Source organism: Ambystoma mexicanum, chromosome 8, assembly GCF_040938575.1.
Source record: "Ambystoma mexicanum isolate Mex_15411 chromosome 8, UKY_AmexF1_1, whole genome shotgun sequence".
Taxonomy (NCBI): domain Eukaryota; kingdom Metazoa; phylum Chordata; class Amphibia; order Caudata; family Ambystomatidae; genus Ambystoma; species Ambystoma mexicanum.
The window spans coordinates 1,690,376,515-1,690,394,175 of record NC_090929.1 but is presented as its reverse complement, the minus strand read 5'-3'; the positions used below and the strand labels follow the sequence as shown (position 1 = coordinate 1,690,394,175).

General features: G+C 53.6%; 1 protein-coding gene across 1 annotated transcript in view; it reads left to right on the top strand.

The window, feature by feature from the left end:
• The first annotated feature begins 459 nt into the window (after window positions 1-459).
• The window catches only part of LOC138473331 (salivary glue protein Sgs-3-like), a 283,493-nt gene continuing 266,291 nt past the window's right edge, over window positions 460-17,661 (top strand). Inside the window, exon 1 of the mRNA XM_069611998.1 lies at window positions 460-638. Coding sequence (XP_069468099.1) covers window positions 578-638 — 61 coding nt within the window. The 5' untranslated portion in view covers window positions 460-577. The remainder of the gene's footprint in view (window positions 639-17,661) is intronic.

Below are 17,661 nucleotides of genomic sequence, written 5' to 3'. Positions count from 1 at the left end.
TCAATGATGCACCTTTTATGTGATTGTAGTGTCCTGATTAATTAATTGACGTTTTGCCTCTCGTGTGATGTAATTCTCTTGTTTTTATAAGTGCTGTGGTACTAATGGTGATTAGGTTAACTCTATAATACTTACAATAAACAAACGCAAACAGAATTGTGCCTGTAGGGTCTCAGTTTCACTCTCAGTGGCGGCCAGGGAAATCAGGGCGATATTTCCGTGAAAGGAGACCCCTGAGACCTGACCCAGAACACAGGGTGGGGGCCCTTCAGGGCAGAAAGGAGCCTCACTTTGAAAGGGTGGGGCCCTTTGATTTCAGAGCCTTTTCATCCTCGCCTGCGCAGGATGGGAAGATGACACTGCACCCATGGAATAAAGGCAAGACGCCCCTCAGTGAAGGAGGGGGCGCCCCACAGCCCCGCGTACACTCGGCAACCGGATAGCCCCCGGAGGATTAATAACTTTCCAGGTCACAGAAGCGGTCCTGACTGGGCCCGAGCCCACGCCCCGAGCTCGGCCTATAAAGCGCATTGTGGCCCGCGCATCTCCATCCACTCGAACCTGCAACGAAAGCAAGATGGCCCAGCTCCGTGTCTATCTGTGCGTGCTCCTCTGTGCGCAGCTCCTGCTGGTGGCTGGTAAGTGTGTGCTGTTGGCCCCTATCACTCTGCTGCGAGAGCCCGACTCACGGATGCACTGCAGACCAGCCCTTACAAGTACAACGCGGAGACTACTCCTGTTTTCCACCTGCAGCAACGTTATTTCTAAACCATGGGCCTTTGGGGGCGATGTTCCTTGGATGTCTGAACAGTTCTTTTGTGTCTTGTCTCTCACGTCTGTTCATTTATGGGAGTCTAGTTGTGTCGTCTGGTCTCAGGATGTTTGTGTTTAGATGTCTGATAATGTCTTTTACTTCCTGGGAGTCTAGTTTTTTTAAAACTCGGTTTTTCACTGATTTCAGCGCATCCAGCATGTTCAGGGATCTCTGTTACTTTCTGGGAGTCTAGTCACCCACTCTTGTGCTCCCGGTCTTAGTGGATAGAGCATGATCAGTTGGTGTCTGGATGTCACTTTCTGGGAGTCTAGTCACCCACTCTTGGGCTCCGGGGTCTTAGTGCATAGAGCATGATCAGTTGGTGTCTGGATGTCTGTTAATTTCTGGGAGCACAGTCATCCACTCTTGGGCTCCCGGGTCTTAGTGTATAGATCATGATCAGTTGGTGTCTGTTACTTTCTGGGAGTCTAGTCACCCACTCTTGTGCTCCCAGGTCTTAGTGCGTAGAGCATGATCAGTTGATGTCTGGATGTCTCTTACTTTCTGGGAGACCAGTCACCCATTCTTGTGCTCCTCGGTCTTAGTGCAGAGCATGATCAGTTGGTGTCTGGATGTCTCTTACTTTCTGGAAGTCTAGTCACCCACTCTTGTGCTCCTGGGTCTTAGTGCATAGAGCATGATCAGTTGGTGTCTGAATGTCTTGCTTTCTGGGAGTCTAGTCACCCCGTCCTGTGCTCCTTGGTCTCAGTGCATAGAGCATGATCAGTTGGTGCCTGGTTGTCTGTTCCTTTCTGGGAGTCTAGTCACCCACTCTTGTGCTCCCGGGTCTCAGTGCATAGAGCAGGATCAGTTGGTGTCTGGATGTCTCTTACTTTCTGGGAGTCTAGTCACCCACTCTTGTGCTCTCGGGTCTTAGTGCATAGAGCATGATCAGTTGGTGTCTAGATTTCTGTTATTTTCTGTGACTCTAGTCACCCACTTTTGTGCTCCCTGGTCTTAGTGCATAGATTATGATAAGTTGATGTCTGGATGTCTATTTCTGTGAGTCTAGTCACCCACTCTTGGGCTCCGGGGTCTTAGTGCATAGAGCAGAACAGTTGGTGTCTGGATGTCTGTTACTTTCTGGGAGCACAGTCATCCACTCTGTGCTCCCGGGTCTTAGAGCATGATCAGTTGGTGTCAGGATGTCTCTTACTTTCTGGGAGTCTATTCACCCACTCTCGTGCTCCCAGGTCTTAGTGCATAGAGCATGATCAGTTGGTGTCTGGATGTCTCTTACTTTCTGGGAGTTTAGTCACCCACTTTTGGGCTCCTGGGTCTTAGTGTATAGAGCATGATCAGTTGGTGTCTGGATGTATGTTACTTTCTGGGAGTCCAGTCACCCACTCTTGTGCTCCCTGGTCTTAGTGCATAGAGCATGATCAGTTGGTGTCTGTTTGTATGTTACATTCTGGGAGTCCAGTCACCCACTCTTGTGCTCCCGGGTCTTAGTGCATAGAGCATGATCAGTTGGTGTCTGGATGTCTGTTAATTTCTGGGAGTCCAGTCACCCACTCTTGTGCTCCTGGGTGTTGGTGCATGGAACATGATCAGTTGGTGTCTGGATGTCTCTTACTTTCTTGGAGTCCAGTCACCCACCCTTGTGCTCCCAGGTCTAAGTGCATAGAGCATGATCAGTTGGTGTCTGGATGTCTGTTACTTTCTGGGAGTCTCGTCGCCCCGTCCTGTGCTCCCGGGTATTAGTGCATAGAGCATGATCAGTTGGGGTCTGGATGTCTGGGGCATGATCAGTTGGGGTCTGGATGTCTGTTACTTTCTGGGAGTCTAGTCACCCACTCTTGTGCTCCCGGGTCTTAGTGCATAGAGCATGATCAGTTGGTGTCTGGATGTCTCTTACTTTCTGGGAGTCCAGTCACCCACTCTTGAGCTCCTGGTCTTAGTGCATAGAGCATGATCAGTTCGTGTCTGGATGTCTCTTACTTTCTGGGAGTCTAGTCACCCACACTTGTGCTCCCGGGTCTTAGTGCATAGAGCATGATTAGTTGGTGCCTGGATGTCTCTTACTTTCTGGGAGTCCAGTCACCCACTCTTGTGCTCCTGGTCTTAGTGCATAGAGCATGATCAGTTCGTGTCTGGATGTCTCTTACTTTCTGGGAGTCTAGTCACCCACACTTGTGCTCCCGGGTCTTAGTGCATAGAGCGTGATCAGTTGGTCTCTGGATGTCTGTTACTTTCTGGGAGTCTAGTCACATAATCTTGTGCTCCTGGGTCTTAGTGCATAGAGCATGATCAGTTGGTGCCTGGATGTCTGTTTCTTTCTGGGAGTCCAGTCACCCACTCTTGTGCTCCCGGGTCTTAGTGCATAGAGCATGATCAGTTGGTGTCTGGATGTCTGTTACTTTCTGGGAGTCCAGTCACCCACCCTTGTGCTCCCGTGTCTTAGTGCATAGAGCATGATCAGTTGGTTTCTGGATGTCTGTTACTTTCTGGGAGTCTAGTCACCCACTCTTGTGCTCCCGGTCTTAGTGCATAGAGCATGATTAGTTGGTGCCTGGATGTCTGTTACTTTCTGGGAGTCTAGTCCCCAACTCTTGTGCTCCCGGGTCTTAGTGCATAGAGCATGATCAGTTGGTGTCTGGATGTCTCTTACTTTCTGGGAGTCCAGTCACCCACTCTTGAGCTCCCGGGTCTTAGTGCATAGAGCATGATCAGATGGTGTCTGGATGTCTGTTACTTTCTGGGAGTCTAGTCACACACTCACTGTACTGACAGGAGCTGGGGTTGCCCATGCATGATTGGTGGTGTCCACCGTGTTTAAGGAGCATGAAGTAGCGCAGAGAGTGGCGGTATGGCACTAGGAACCACCTCTCTCAGGTACTGCAGTGTGGACCCCACCACAAGTGGTACACATCATTTCCCCATAATTGGCACACCTCTAGATTTGTTGCCTGTGGTTATTATGTGAAGGGACTTGGGCAATGCATTGTCCTCCACCGCTTCACTGTCCTCCACCGCTAAGTACAGGCCACCTGCTTTAGGCACCCGCAGTGTTGGGCAATGCACTGTCCTCCACCGCTAAGTACAGGCCACCTGCTTTAGGCCCCCCACAGTGTTGGGCAATGCACTGTCCTCCATCGCTAAATACAGGCAACCTTCTTTAGGCCCCCGCAGTGTTGGGCAATGCACTGTCCTCCACCGCTAAGTACAGGCCACCTGCATTAGGCCCCCGCAGTGTTGGGCAATGCACAGTCCTCCACCGCTAAGTACAGGCCACCTGCTTTAGGCACCCGCAGTGTTGGGCAATGCACTGTCCTCCACCGCTAAGAACAGGCCACCTGCTTTAGGTACCCGCAGTGTTGGGCAATGCACTGTACTCCTCCACCGCTAAGTACGGGCCACCTGCTTTAGGCACCCGCAATGTTGGGCAATGCACTGTCCTCCACCGCTAAGTACAGGCCACCTGCTTTAGGCACCCTCAGTGTTGGGCAATGCACTGTCCCTCCGCCTCTAAGTACAGGCCACCTGCTTTAGGCACCCGTGGTGTTGGGCAATGCACTGTCCTCCACCGCTAAGTACAGGCCACCTGATTTAGGCCTCAGCGGTGTTGGGCAATGCACTGTCCTCCACCGCTATGTACAGTCCACCTGCTTTAGGCCCCTGCAGTGTTGGGCAATGCACTGTCCCCCACCGCTAAGTACAGGCCACCTGCTTTAGGCATCTTCAGTGTTGGGCAATGCACTGTCCTCCACCGCTAAGTACGGGCCACCTGCTTTAGGCACCCGCAGTGTTGGGTAAGGCACTGTCCTCCACCGCCAAGTACAGGCCACCTGTTTTAGGCCCCCGCTGTGTTGGGCAATGCACTGTCCTCCACCGCTAAGTACATGCCACCTGCTTTAGGCCCCCGCAGTGTTGGGCAATGCACTGTCATCCACCGCTAAGTACAGGCCACCTGCTTTAGGCACCCGCAGTGTTGGGCAATGCACTGTCCTCCCTGCTTCACTGTCCTCCACCGCTAAGTACGGGCCACCTGCTTTAGGCACTCGTAGTATTTGGCAATGCACTGTCCTCCACTGCTAAGTACAGGCCACCTGCTGTAGGCCCCTGCAGTGTTGGGCAATGCACTGCCCTCCACCGCTAAATACAGGCCACCTGCTTTAGGCACCCGCAGTGTTGGGCAATGCACTGTCCTCCACTGCTAAGTACAAGCCACCTGCTTTAGGCACCCGCAGTGTTGGGCAATGCACTGTCCCTCCGCCTCTAAGTACAGGCCACCTGCGTTAGGCCCCCGTGGTGTTGGGCAATGCACTGTCCTCCACCGCTAAGTACGGCCAACTGCTTTAGGCCCCCGCGGTGTTGGGCAATGCACTGTCCTCCACCGCTAAGTACAGGCCACCTGCTTTAGGACCCCGCGGTGTTGGGCAATGCACTGTCCTCCACCGCTAAGTACAGGCCACCTACTTTAGGCCCCCGCAGTGTTGGGCAATGCACTGTCCTCCACCGCTAAGTACAGGCCACCTGCTTTAGGCACCTGCAGTGTTGGGCAATGCACTGTCGTCCACTGCTAAGTACAGGCCACCTGCTTTAGGCCCCTGCAGTGTTGGGCAATGCACTGTCCTCCACCGCTAAGTACAGGCCACCTGCTTTAGGCCCCTGCAGTGTTGGGCAATGCACTGTCCTCCACTGCTAAATACAGGCCACCTGCTTTAGGCCCCCGCCGTGTTGGGCAACAAACTCTTCTCCACCGCTAAGAACAGGCCACCTGCTTTAGGCCCCGCAGTGTTGGGCAATGCACTGTCCTCCACCGCTAAGTACAGGCCACCTGCTTTAGGCCCCCCGCCGTGTTGGGCAATGCACTGTCCTCCACCGCTAAATACAGGCCACCTGCTTTAGGCCCCCGCAGTGTTGGGCAATGCACTGTCCTGCACCGCTAAGTACAGGCCACCTGCTTTAGGCCCCCGCAGTGTTGGGCAATGCACTGTCCTCCACCGCTAAGTACAGGCCACCTGCTTTAGGCACCCGCAGTGTTGGGCAATGCACTGTCCTCCACCGCTAAGTACAGGCCACCTGCTTTAAGCACCCGCAGTGTTGGGCAATGCACTGTCCTCCACCGCTAAGTACAGGCCACCTACTTTAGGCACCCGCAGTGTTGGGCAATGCACTGTCCTCCACCGCTAAGTACAGGCCACCTGCTTTAGGCACCCACAGTGTTGGGCAATGCACTGTCCTCCTCCACCCCTAAGTACAGGCCACCTGCTTTAGGCACCCGCAATGTTGGGCAATGCACTGTCCTCCACCGCTAAGTACAGGCCACCTGCTTTAGGCACCCGCAGTGTTGGGCAATGCACTGTCCCACCGCCTCCAAGTACAGGCCACCTGCTTTAGGCACCCGTGGTGTTGGGCAATGCACTGTCCTCCACCGCTAAGTACAGGCCACCTGCTTTAGGCACCCGCAGTGTTGGGCAATGCACTGTCCTCCTCCACCGCTAAGTACAGGCCACCGGCTTTAGGCACCCGCAATGTTGGGCAATGCACTCTCCTCCACCGATAACTACAGGCCACCTGCTTTAGGCCCCCGCAGTGTTGGGCAATGCACTGTCCTCCACCGCTAAGTACAGGCCACCTGCTTTAGGCACCTGCAGTGTTGGGCAATGCACTGTCGTCCACCGCTAATTACAGGCCATCTGCTTTAGGCCCCTGCAGTGTTGGGCAATGCACTGTCCTCCACCGCTAAGTACAGGCCACCTGCTTTAGGCCCCCGCAGTGTTGGACAATGCACTGTCCTCCACTGCTAAGTACAGGCCACCTGCTTTAGGCCCCCGCCGTGTTGGGCAATGCACTGTCCTCCACCGCTAAGTACAGGCCACCTGCTTTAGGCCCCTGCAGTGTTGGGCAATGTACTGTCCTCCACCGCTAAGTACAGGCCACCTGCTTTAGGCCCCTGCAGTGTTGGGCAACAAACTCTTCTCCACCGCTAAGAACAGGACACCTGCTTTAGGCCCCGCAGTGTTGGGCAATGCACTGTCCTCCACCGCTAAGTACAGGCCACCTGCTTTAAGCACCCGCAGTGTTGGGCAATACACTGTCCTCCACCGCTAAGTACAGGCCACCTGCTTTAGGCACCCGCAGTGTTGGGCAATGCACCGTCCTCCACCGCTAAGTACAGGCCACCTGCTTTAGGCACCCGCAGTGTTGGGCAATGCACTGTCCTCCTCCACCGCTAAGTACAGGCCACCTGCTTTAGGCACCCGCAATGTTGGGCAATGCACTGTCCTCCACCGCTAAGTACAGGCCACCTGCTTTAGGCCCCCGCAGTGTTGGGCAATGCACTGTCCTCCACCGCTAAGTACAGGCCACCTGCTTTAGGCACCTGCAGTGTTGGGCAATGCACTGTCGTCCACTGCTAAGTACAGGCCACCTGCTTTAGGCCCCTGCAGTGTTGGGCAATGCACTGTCCTCCACCGCTAAGTACAGGCCACCTGCTTTAGGCCCCCGCAGTGTTGGGCAATGCACTGTCCTCCACCGCTAAGTACAGGCCACCTGCTTTAAGCACCCGCAGTGTTGGGCAATGCACTGTCCTCCACCGCTAAGTACAGGCCACCTGCTTTAGGCACCCGCAGTGTTGGGCAATGCACTGTCCTCCACCGCTAAGTACAGGCCACCTGCTTTAGGCACCCGCAATGTTGGGCAATGCACTGTCCTCCACCGCTAAGTACAGGCCACCTGATTTAGGCCCCCCCGGTGTTGGGCAATGCACTGTCCTCCACCGCTATGTACAGTCCACCTGCTTTAGGCCCCCGCAGTGTTGGGCAATGCACTGTCCTCCACCACTAAGTACAGGCCACCTGCTTTAGGCACCTTCAGTGTTGGGCAATGCACTGTCCTCCACCGCTAAGTACGGGCCACCTGCTTTAGGCACCCGCAGTGTTGGGTAATGCACTGTCCTCCACCGCTAAGTATGGGCCACCTGCTTTAGGCCCCCACTGTGTTGGGCAATGCACTGTCCTCCACCGCTAAGTACAGGCCACCTGCTTTAGGCCCCCGCAGTGTTGGGCAATGCACTGTCCTTCACCGCTAAGTACAGGCCACCTGCTTTAGGCAGCCGCAGTGTTGGGCAATGCACTGTCCTCCACCGCTAAGTACAGGCCACCTGCTGTAGGCCCCTGCAGTGTTGGGCAATGCACTGTCCTCCACCGCTAAGTACAGGCCACCTGCTTTAGGCCCCCGCAGTGTTGGGCAATGCAGTGTCCTCCACCGCTAAGTACAGGCCTCCTGCTCTAGGGCCCCGCAGTGTTGGGCAATGCACTGTCCTCCACCGCTAAATACAGGCCACCTGCTTTAGGCCCCCGCAGTGTTGGGCAATGCAGTGTCCTCCACCGCTAAGTACAGGCCTTCTGCTCTAGGGCCCCGCAGTGTTGGGCAATGCACTGTCCTCCACCGCGAAGTACAGGCCACCTGCTTTAGGTCCCCGCAGTGTTGGGCAATGCACTGTAATCCACCGCTAAGTACAGGCCACCTGCTTTAGGCACCCGCAGTGTTGGTGTTAAGTTGAGCGTCCCGAGGACGAGGCGTACCTGTATCTCCAGGAGTCTTGCGTGCCGAGGTAGCCAGGTTGTGGTAGGGGTAGACAAGTAGCTGGTGAAGTCTTCCGCAAACGAAGAAAAGTGACGCAAAGAACCGACCCCGGACCCGTCCTGTAATACAGGATTGAACTGGGGCCAGCTCCTGACGCCACGAATGACACTTCCCAATTTTAACGTGGCGCCATAACAGTGCAAGCACTGATAGGGAAGGTCGTCGATGTTACTGGCAAATACTGGCAAAGTATTCCAAGCAGCTCTCCAGGGTGGTGAAAGTTCAAGGTAGCCAGTACAGGTAAGCAGAATGTTCAAGGAACCTAAATGCGAGTAGCAGCAAGTCCAAGGTTCCAATGCAGGCAAACAGTAAGCCCAAGGTACCGGTGCAGGTAAGCAGTGAGTCCAAGATACCAATGCAGGATGAAGGACAGGGATCAACAGAAGCCGTGGAAGCGGACCAGGACCACAGGAACCCAAGCAGGAGGCGGGCAACTCAGGCAATACGAAAAGGAGCAGAAAGAGAAACCAGGGGGAAGGATCCAGGGAACACAGGAGAAAAGGTAAGGGAGAAGAAGAAGCAGTAAGGTAGCCCTGACTAGAAGAGGAACAGGAGAGGACCCAGCCCAGGACCCAAGGAACAGGGAAGCGAAGCGGGAGGAAACCAACCGCGTTGAGACGCGGTGAAGAACAAAATCGGATCGCTTAAGTAGTGGTCCTGTGTGAAACCGAGGCTTGAACCGCGCTGCAATGCGCATGCGCGAACGGGTGCCGCCCCGCGAACGAGGCTTGGAACGCAAGCTCGCTCGAACAGCTACGCGAACGGCACCCGTGCCCTACAGGGGTCAGGACAGAGAGACTCCGCCGGGGAAACGTGCTCAGAGCAGTGCGTCGTCTCCACAACCTGAGACGTGGGTACAACAGCCAGGAACCAGCACACCCCCTAGGGCCCCGTCTCCCCGCACAGGTAGGTGTTCTAACACTATGCTCCCCACCAGAAAGACCCGGAGCACCCGGTTTCCAGGGATTCCTACGAAAAAATTCACGCATCAGACGGGGAGCATGAATGTTCTCACAAGGCTCCCAAGTACGATCACAAGCAGGGTATCCCTTCAAGTCCACCAAAAACTGAAGCCTACCCCGGGAGAAACGGGAGTCCCAAATCTCCTGCACCTCAAATTCCGGAGCGCCCCCAACATCTATAGCCGCAGGTCGGGGATGTGAACGACCGTACGGATCAGACCGGAATGGCTTAAAGAGGGACACATGGAAGACGGGGTGAATCCGCCAAGACTGCGGCAGATCCAATTTGAATGCCACAGAGGAAATTCGTCTGACCACCCGGAAGGGTCCCAGAAAACGGGGTGCTAATTTAGTTGGGAGATTGTGTACTGGTAAATTCTTAGAAGAGAGCCATACCATGTCCCCAACCTGGAATGCTGGCTCACTACTCCTTTTCTTGTCCGCCTGTGCCTTCATACTCTCACGTGCCTTAGCGAGGGCTCCCGTGGCCTGGACCTGATTCTTCTGAATGTCAGCAACCATCTGGTCTGCAGAAGGAACTGTGCTGGAAGGAACAGGATGAAATGGAATCAATTTGGGATGAAGGCCTGAGGAACAATAAAAAGGACTCATTCCAGTGGCAGAGTGTTCAGAGTTGTTATAAGCCACCTCCGCTAGGTCCAGATGTTTTGCCCAGTTGGATTGAGAAGCATTGGAAAAACAGCGTAAGTATTGCTCCAAATCTGATTAGTTCGCTCAGTCAGGCCGTTGGACTGTGGATGATAGCCGGAACTGAGAGCACGCTGGATTCCCAAGTGATGACAAAGTTGCTTCCAAAAGGCAGAAATGAACTGAGATCCGCGGTCTGAAATAATCTTCTCAGGAAGTCCATGCAAGCGATAAACGGAATGTAAAAAGGGCTGGGCCATACTACCGGCTGAAGGCACCTTCTGGAATGGAATGAAATGGGCCAACTTAGAAAAACAATCGATGACCACCATGATGCAAGTATATCCTTCCAAGGGAGGGAGGTCCACAATAAAATCGGTGGCAATAGTATGCCAAGGATAAGGTGCTCTCTGGGTGGGTTGGAGAAGTCCAATAGGTTTCTTTCGTGGAATCTTGACCTGGGCACACACTGGGCAACATTCCACATACTCTCTTGTCTGTCTAGCCCATCCTGGCCACCAAAATTGGCGAGAAATCAGTTCCTGGGTGGATCGAATGCCGCGATGTCCCCCAATCCTAGAATCGTGTAAAGCTTGCAGGACGGGAGTCCGAAGTACCTCAGTGGGAAGGTATAACCGATTATGAAAGATGAGTAGGCCACCGTTCTCCCTCATTAGAGGGTGTTGTAGAAGTAAGGAATATTTGGGATCCTTTAAAGTATCCTGTAGGATGGTATCCAAGCATTGAGATGTAACCAACAAGAAGTGTTTAGAAGGAAGTAATTGTTGAGCTCGATGATCCAGTTCAAAGTTGTTCTCCAAAGAGCGAGAGAGAGCGTCAGCCTTCGAGTTGCGTGACTGAGGAATGTAAGAAATCGTGAAATCATATTGGGAGAAGAACAAGGCCCAACGAGCCAAACGAGAAGTACGACACTGTAATGAACGTAGATACTGTAGGTTCCGGTGATCAGTGCGTACTTCCACTGAGAATCTTCCCCCCAGAAGATGGTGACGCCATTCCTCAAATGCAGTCTTTATGGCCAAAAGCTCCTTTTCAATGATTGCATAATTTCAATCACTAGATGTTAACTTCCGGGAATAGTAGGCAACAGGAACCTCCAACCCTGTCTGTGGATCGTTCTGAAGTAGGACAGCCCCAACAGCAAAATCGGAAGCATCTGCCTCCACGATGAATGGCCTGTTCTCATCAGGATGATGTAATATCGGGGAAGTACTGAACGCCTCCTTAAGTTGCTTGAAAGCACTGGTCGCTGCTGAATTCCATATGAACAGAGTCTTACTGCTAGTCAGATCTGACAAAGGAGCGGTTATTTCAGAATAGGTGGGTATGAAGCGCCGGTAGAAGTTGGCGAATCCTAATAAACGCTGAAGAGATTTCAAATCATAAGGCTGTCTCCATTCCTGAATCGCCCGTACCTTGGCTGGATCCATGTGTATTCCAGATTCGCTAATGACATAACCAAGAAATTCAATGCTACTCTGATGAAAGTGACATTTCTCGGCCTTGGCATATAAATGATTATGATGTAACCGACCAAGAACCTCCTTCACATGACGTAGATGTTCCTCTTTCTCCTTGGAGAATAGCAATATGTCATCAAGATATACCCATACGGATTACTCCAATCAGATCCGAGAAAATGTCATCCATAAGGCGTTGAAAAACGGCCAGAGCGTTGCACAGACCAAACGGCATTACGCGATACTCAAAATGCCCTGCTGGTGTCTTAAAGGCCGTCTTCCATTCGTCGCCGGGTTTAATACGTACTAAATGGTATGCCCCTCGAAGATCCAATTTAGAAAATATTCGGGCATTCCGCAAAGATTCCATAATGTTGCGTATCAAAGGCAGCGTATATCGATCCTTTCGTGTGATGTCGTTTAACTGCCTATAATCCACACAAGGCCGTAAAGTGCCCTCCTTCTTTTTCACAAAGAACAAAGGGAATCCTGCAGGTGACTTAGAAGGTGTTATATAACCTTTCTGAAGACAGTCATCCAAGTATTCTTGCAGAACTTCTCTTTCGTGGGGTGATAAGGAATACAATTTGCCATGGGGAATTACTGCATTGGGCAGTAGTTCTATGGCACAATCAAAGGTTCTGTGGGGAGGTAAAGGAATGGTACCAGGTTCAGAAAAGACCTCATGGTACTCATTGTAGTCGGAAGGTACTGAAGACAAGATACACACTCGGAGCGGTCCTGATCCTTCCGTCTGAGTGGCAATGGTAGAAGATCTGGTACTAGGTCCGGAGGTACAACACTCCCGACCACATCGATTGGAAGCGAAGGTCAAGGTACGGGAGGCCCAATCAATAATGGGGTTATGATGTGATAGCCATGGTAACCCCAAAATTATCGGATATGAGGGTGATTTGATCACATCAAGAGAAATCAATTCACGGTGTTCAGCAATCTGTAGCTGTAGAATTCCGGTATGTTGACGAACCGGACCGGAGGCCAAAGGGGTTCCATCAATTACCTCCACCAGAGTAGCACAACCTTTATCAAGCAGAGGTATCCTGTTCTTCTTGGAGAATTCAAAGTCCACATAATTACCTGAGGCTCCGCAATCCAGAAGACCCAATACTGTCACTGATTTACTGTGCCAGGTAACCCTGATCTGAAGAGCCATAAGGGCCACCGGAGTCATGGGTGGATGGGTCGTCACAGGAATGGGAAGGACTGAAGAGATCGAAGGGCCTGTCACTGCCTTCCTCAACCGTGACAGGCCTATTAGTTTTCCATTTCTTGATTGGTCGCAATGGACAAGTACTGAGAAAATGTCCGGCAGTACCACAATACAAACAGAGACGGAGATTTCTCCTGCGTTTCTTCTCAGCCTCCGATAATGGTCCTCTTAGTGCCCCTAGCTGCATTGGTTCTAGACCCATCTCCGAACTGACAGGTACACCTCCAGCCTGAGGAAGAGGTCTGGGAAAAAACCTCTCTAGCCGACGTCTCTCACCTCTTCGTTCAGCCAGGCGATGGTCAATACGTAGGACCTGCTCCTGGAGTAACTGCAGTGTATCAGGTTCGGGTATGTGAAGTAACTCGTCCTTATATTCTTCTCTTAAACCACGTCTGAACAGAGTCTTTTGAGTTACTTCGGGCCATTGTGAGTCCATAGCCAATTGGCGGAACCGGCTTATATAAGTGATAATATCGCTGGATCCCTGTCTTAAATCCATCAACTGATTCTGTGCCGTAGCCGCCAAATTGGGACACTGAAACACCTCCAAAAATGCTTTCTCGAATGCCACACGCCTAGGATCACCATCAAACTTCATGGGTACGGTAGTAGCCATTGGTGTCTCTACTTGTGGATTAGCAGGGGTGCCTTGCATGACCATCTGGCGGAGATTGAGATTCTCCTGACGTAATGCCGCCATCTCAGCTCTTAAGGCTCTGACCTCATCATAGATATCCTGGGATTCCTCCATCTTAGTTTCAGAACTGGGGGTAAGGTGTCTCAATCTGTTAAGTTGAGCGTCCCGAGGACGAGGCGTACCTGTATCTCCAGGAGTCGTGCGTGCCGAGGTAGCCAGGTCGTGGTAGGGGTAGACAAGTAGCTGGTGAAGTCTTCCGCAAACGAAGAAAAGTGACGCAAAGAATCGACCCCGGACCCGTCCTGTAATACAGGATTGAACTGGGGCCAGCTCCTGACGCCACGAATGACACTTCCCAATTTTAACGTGGCGCCAGAACAGTGCAAGCACTGATAGGGAAGGTCGTCGATGTTACTGGCAAATACTGGCAAAGTATTCCAAGCAGCTCTCCAGGGTGGTGAAAGTTCAAGGTAGCCAGTACAGGTAAGCAGAATGTTCAAGGAACCTAAATGCGAGTAGCAGCAAGTCCAAGGTTCCAATGCAGGCAAACAGTAAGCCCAAGGTACCGGTGCAGGTAAGCAGTGAGTCCAAGATACCAATGCAGGATGAAGAACAGGGATCCACAGAAGCCGGTGAAGCGGACCAGGACCACAGGAACCCAAGCAGGAGGCGGGCAACTCAGGCAATACAAAAAGGAGCAGAAAGAGAAACCAGGGGGGAAGGATCCAGGGAACACAGGAGAAAAGGTAAGGGAGAAGAAGAAGCAGTAAGGTAGCCCTTACTAGAAGAGGAACAGGAGAGGACCAAGCCCAGGACCCAAGGAACAGGGAAGCGAAGCGGGAGGAAACCAACCGCGTTGAGAAGCGGTGAAGAACAAAATCGGATCGCTTAAGTAGCGGTCCTGTGTGAAACCGAGGCTTGAACCGCGCTTCAATGCGCATGCGCGAACGGGTGCCGCCGCGCGAACGAGGCTTGGAACGCAAGCTCGCTCGAACAGCTACGCGAACGGCACCCGTGCCCTACACGGGTCAGGACAGAGAGACTCCGCCGGGGAAACGTGCTCAGAGCAGTGCGTCGTCTCCACAACCTGAGACGTGGGTACAACAGCCAGGAACCAGCACGCCCCCTAGGGCCCCGTCGCCCCGCACAGGTAGGTGTTCTAACAGTTGGGCAATGAACTGTCCTCCACCGCTAAGTACAGGCCACCTGATTTAGGCACCTGCAGTGTTGGGCAATGCACTGTCCTCCTCCACCGCTAAATGCAAGCCACCTGCTTTAGGCACCCGCAGTGTTGGGCAATGCACTGTCCTCCACCGCTAAATCCAGGCCACCTGCTTTAGGCACCCACAGTGTTGGGCAATACATTGTCCCTCCGCCTCTAAGTACAGGCCACCTGCTTTAGGCACCCGCGGTGTTGGGCAATGCACTGTCCTCCACCGCTAAGTACAGGCCACCTGCTTTAGGCCCCCTGCAGTGTTGGGCAATGCACTGTCCTCCACAACTAAGTACAGGCCACCTGCTTTAGGCACCTTCAGTGTTGGGCAATGCACTGTCCTCCACCGATAAGTACAGGCCACCTGCTTTAGGCCCCCGCAGTGTTGGGCAATGCACTGTCCTCCACCGCTAAATACAGGCCACCTGCTTTAGGCCCCCGCAGTGTTGGGCAATGCAGTGTCCTCCACCGCTAAGTACAGGCCTCCTGCTCTAGGGCCCCGCAGTGTTGGGCAATGCACTGTCCTCCACTGCTAAGTACAGGCCACCTGCTTTAGGTCCCCGTAGTGTTGGGCAATGCACTGTAATCCACCGCTAAGTACAGGCCACCTGCTTTAGGCACCTGCAGTGTTGGGCAATGAACTGTCCTCCACCGCTAAGTACAGGCCACCTGCTTTAGGCACCTGCAGTGTTGGGCAATGCACTGTCCTCCTCCACCGCTAAATACAAGCCACCTGCTTTAGGCACCTGCAGTGTTGGGCAATGCACTGTCCTCCACCGCTAAATCCAGGCCACCTGCTTTAGGCACCCACAGTGTTGGGCAATGCACTGTCCCTACGCCACTAAGTACAGGCCACCTGCTTTAGGCACCCGCGGTGTTGGGCAATGCACTGTCCTCCACCGCTAAGTACAGGCCACCTGCTTTAGGCACCTGCAGTGTTGGGCAATGAACTGTCCTCCACCGCTAAGTACAGGCCACCTGCTTTAGGCACCTGCAGTGTTGGGCAATGCACTGTCCTCCTCCACCGCTAAATACAAGCCACCTGCTTTAGGCACCCGCAGTGTTGGGCAATGCACTGTCCTCCACCGCTAAATCCAGGCCACCTGCTTTAGGCACCCACAGTGTTGGGCAATGCACTGTCCCTCCGCCACTAAGTACAGGCCACCTGCTTTAGGCACCCGCGGTGTTGGGCAATGCACTGTCCTCCACCGCTAAGTACAGGCCACCTGCTTTAGGCCCCCGCAGTGTTGGGCAATGCACTGTCGTCCACCGCTAAGTACAGGCCACCTGCTTTAGGCACCTGCAGTGTTGGGCAATACACTGGCCTCCTCCACCGCTAAGTACAAGCCACCTGCTTTAGGCACCCACAGTGTTGGGCAATACACTGTCCTCCACCGCTAAGTACAGGCCACCTGCTTTAGGCACCCGGAGTGTTGGGCAATGCACTGTCCCTCCGCCTCTAAGTACAAGCCACCTGCTTTAGGCACCCGCAGTGTTGGGCAATACACTGTCCTCCACCACTAAGTACAGGCCACCTGCTTTAGGCACCCGCAGTGTTGGGCAATGCACTGTCCTCCCTGCTTCACTGTCCTCCACCGCTAAGTACAGGCTACCTGCTTTAGGCCCCCGCCGTGTTGGGCATTGCACTGTCCTCCACCGCTAAGTACAGGCCACCTGCTTTAGGCCCCGCAGTGTTGGGCAATGTACTGTCCTCCACCGCTAAGTACAGGCCACCTGCTTTAGGATCCCTCAGTGTTGGGCAATGCACTGTCCTCCACCGCTAAGTACAGGCCACCTGCTTTAGGCACTCGCAGTGTTGGGCAATGCACTGTCCTCCACCGCTAAGTACAGGATACCTGCTTTAGGCCCCGCAGTGTTGGGCAACAAACTCTCCTCCACCGCTAAGAACAGGCCACCTGCTTTAGGCCCCGCAGTGTTGGCCAATGCACTGTCCTCCACCGCTAAGTACAGGCCACCTGCTTTAGACCCCCCGCAGTGTTGGGTAATGCACTGTCCTCCACCGCTAAGTACAGGCCACCTGCTTTAGGCACCCGCAGTGTTGGGCAATGCACTGTCCTCCACCGCTAAGTACAGGCCACCTGCTTTAAGCACCCGCAGTGTTGGGCAATGCACTGTCCTCCACCGCTAGGAACAGGCCACCTGCTTTAGGCACCCACAGTGTTGGGCAATGCACGGTCCTCCACCGCTAAGTACAGGCCACCTGCTTTAGGCACCCGCAGTGTTGGGCAATGCACTGTCCTCCACCGCTAAGTACAGGCCACCTGATTTAGGTTCCCGCAATGTTGGGCAATGCACTGTCCTCCACCGCTAAGTACAGGCCACCTGCTTTAGGCCCCCGCAGTGTTGGGCAATGCACTGTCCTCCACCGCTAAGTACAGGCCACCTGCTTTAGGCACCTTCAGTGTTGGGCAATGCACTGTCCTCCACCGCTAAGTACGGGCCACCTGCTTTAGGCACCCGCAGTGTTGGGTAATGCACTGTCCTCCACCGCTAAGTACGGGCCGCCTGCTTTAGGCCCCCGCTGTGTTGGGCAATGCACTGTACTCCACCGCTAAGTACAGGCCACCTGCTTTAGGCACCCGCAGTGTTGGGCAATGCACTGTCCTCCCTGCTTCAATGTCCTCCACCGCTAAGTACGGGCCATCTGCTTTAGGCACTCGTAGTGTTGGGCAATGCACTGTCCTCCACTGCTACGTACAGGTGACCTGCTGTAGGCCCCTGCAGTGTTGGGCAATGGACTGTCCTCCACCGCTAAGTATAGCCACCTGCTTTAGGCCCCCGCAGTGTTTGGCAATGCAGTGTCCTTCACCGCTAAGTACAGGCCTCCTGCTCTAGGGCCCCGCAGTGTTGGGCAATGCACTGTCCTCCACCGCTAAGTACAAGCCACCTGCTTTAGGCACCCACAGTGTTGGGCAATACACTGTCCTCCACCGCTAAGTACAGGCCACCTGCTTTAGGCACCCGGAGTGTTGGGCAATGCACTGTCCCTCCGCCTCTAAGTACAAGCCACCTGCTTTAGGCACCCGCAGTGTTGGGCAATACACTGTCCTCCACCACTAAG